A 513-nucleotide genomic window follows, 5' to 3' on the forward strand; every position below is an offset into this window, starting at 1 on the left:
AAAGCATCATCCTAGCACAGAGGTGTGCTGTGGTATCACACACATAAACGTCACTTCACACATAAACGTCACTTCACACATAAACGTCACAAAAGTCAGGGTTCGGCTTCACATTTTCTCTCCTTGGTATTGGCTTTAGGTCGACAGGAATGCATAAACTCTTGGTGACAGAACAATGAACCGCAGGGCCAGCCATGTGGACTACTGGTGCCACTGATCGCCCATTTTCCTGATGACCTGAGACCTAAACACCATGTCCCGTGCCTTCCAGTGCTCCAACAAATCTCCGGTCCCCGAAACTGCGCTACAGAAGAGTCTTCGGGTAAGCAGCGCCTCCCTTCCGAGAAAGACTCCCAGGACAGCTAGGGGCTGCTCCTGGGGTTCAGGTAGAAGGGGGTCCAGCAATTGTAAACGCCACCAAGACCCTCTACCTGGACTAGAGGTCGAAAATGTCCTGGGTAGAGTTTGGGATCTACCAGAGATCCATACTAAAAGACATTGACGTTCCCCCCC

At 51.1% G+C, this 513-nt stretch overlaps 1 protein-coding gene across 1 annotated transcript in view; it reads left to right on the top strand.

Annotated features, from left to right (window-relative positions):
- The first annotated feature begins 253 nt into the window (after window positions 1–253).
- The window catches only part of Lrrc72 (leucine rich repeat containing 72), a 46,162-nt gene continuing 45,902 nt past the window's right edge, over window positions 254–513 (top strand). The window contains exon 1 of the mRNA XM_015498145.1: window positions 254–322. Within this exon, the coding sequence (XP_015353631.1) occupies window positions 254–322 (69 nt within the window). The remainder of the gene's footprint in view (window positions 323–513) is intronic.

Source organism: Marmota marmota, unplaced genomic scaffold (assembly GCF_001458135.2).
Source record: "Marmota marmota marmota unplaced genomic scaffold, marMar, whole genome shotgun sequence".
In the NCBI taxonomy this organism is placed as follows: domain Eukaryota; kingdom Metazoa; phylum Chordata; class Mammalia; order Rodentia; family Sciuridae; genus Marmota; species Marmota marmota.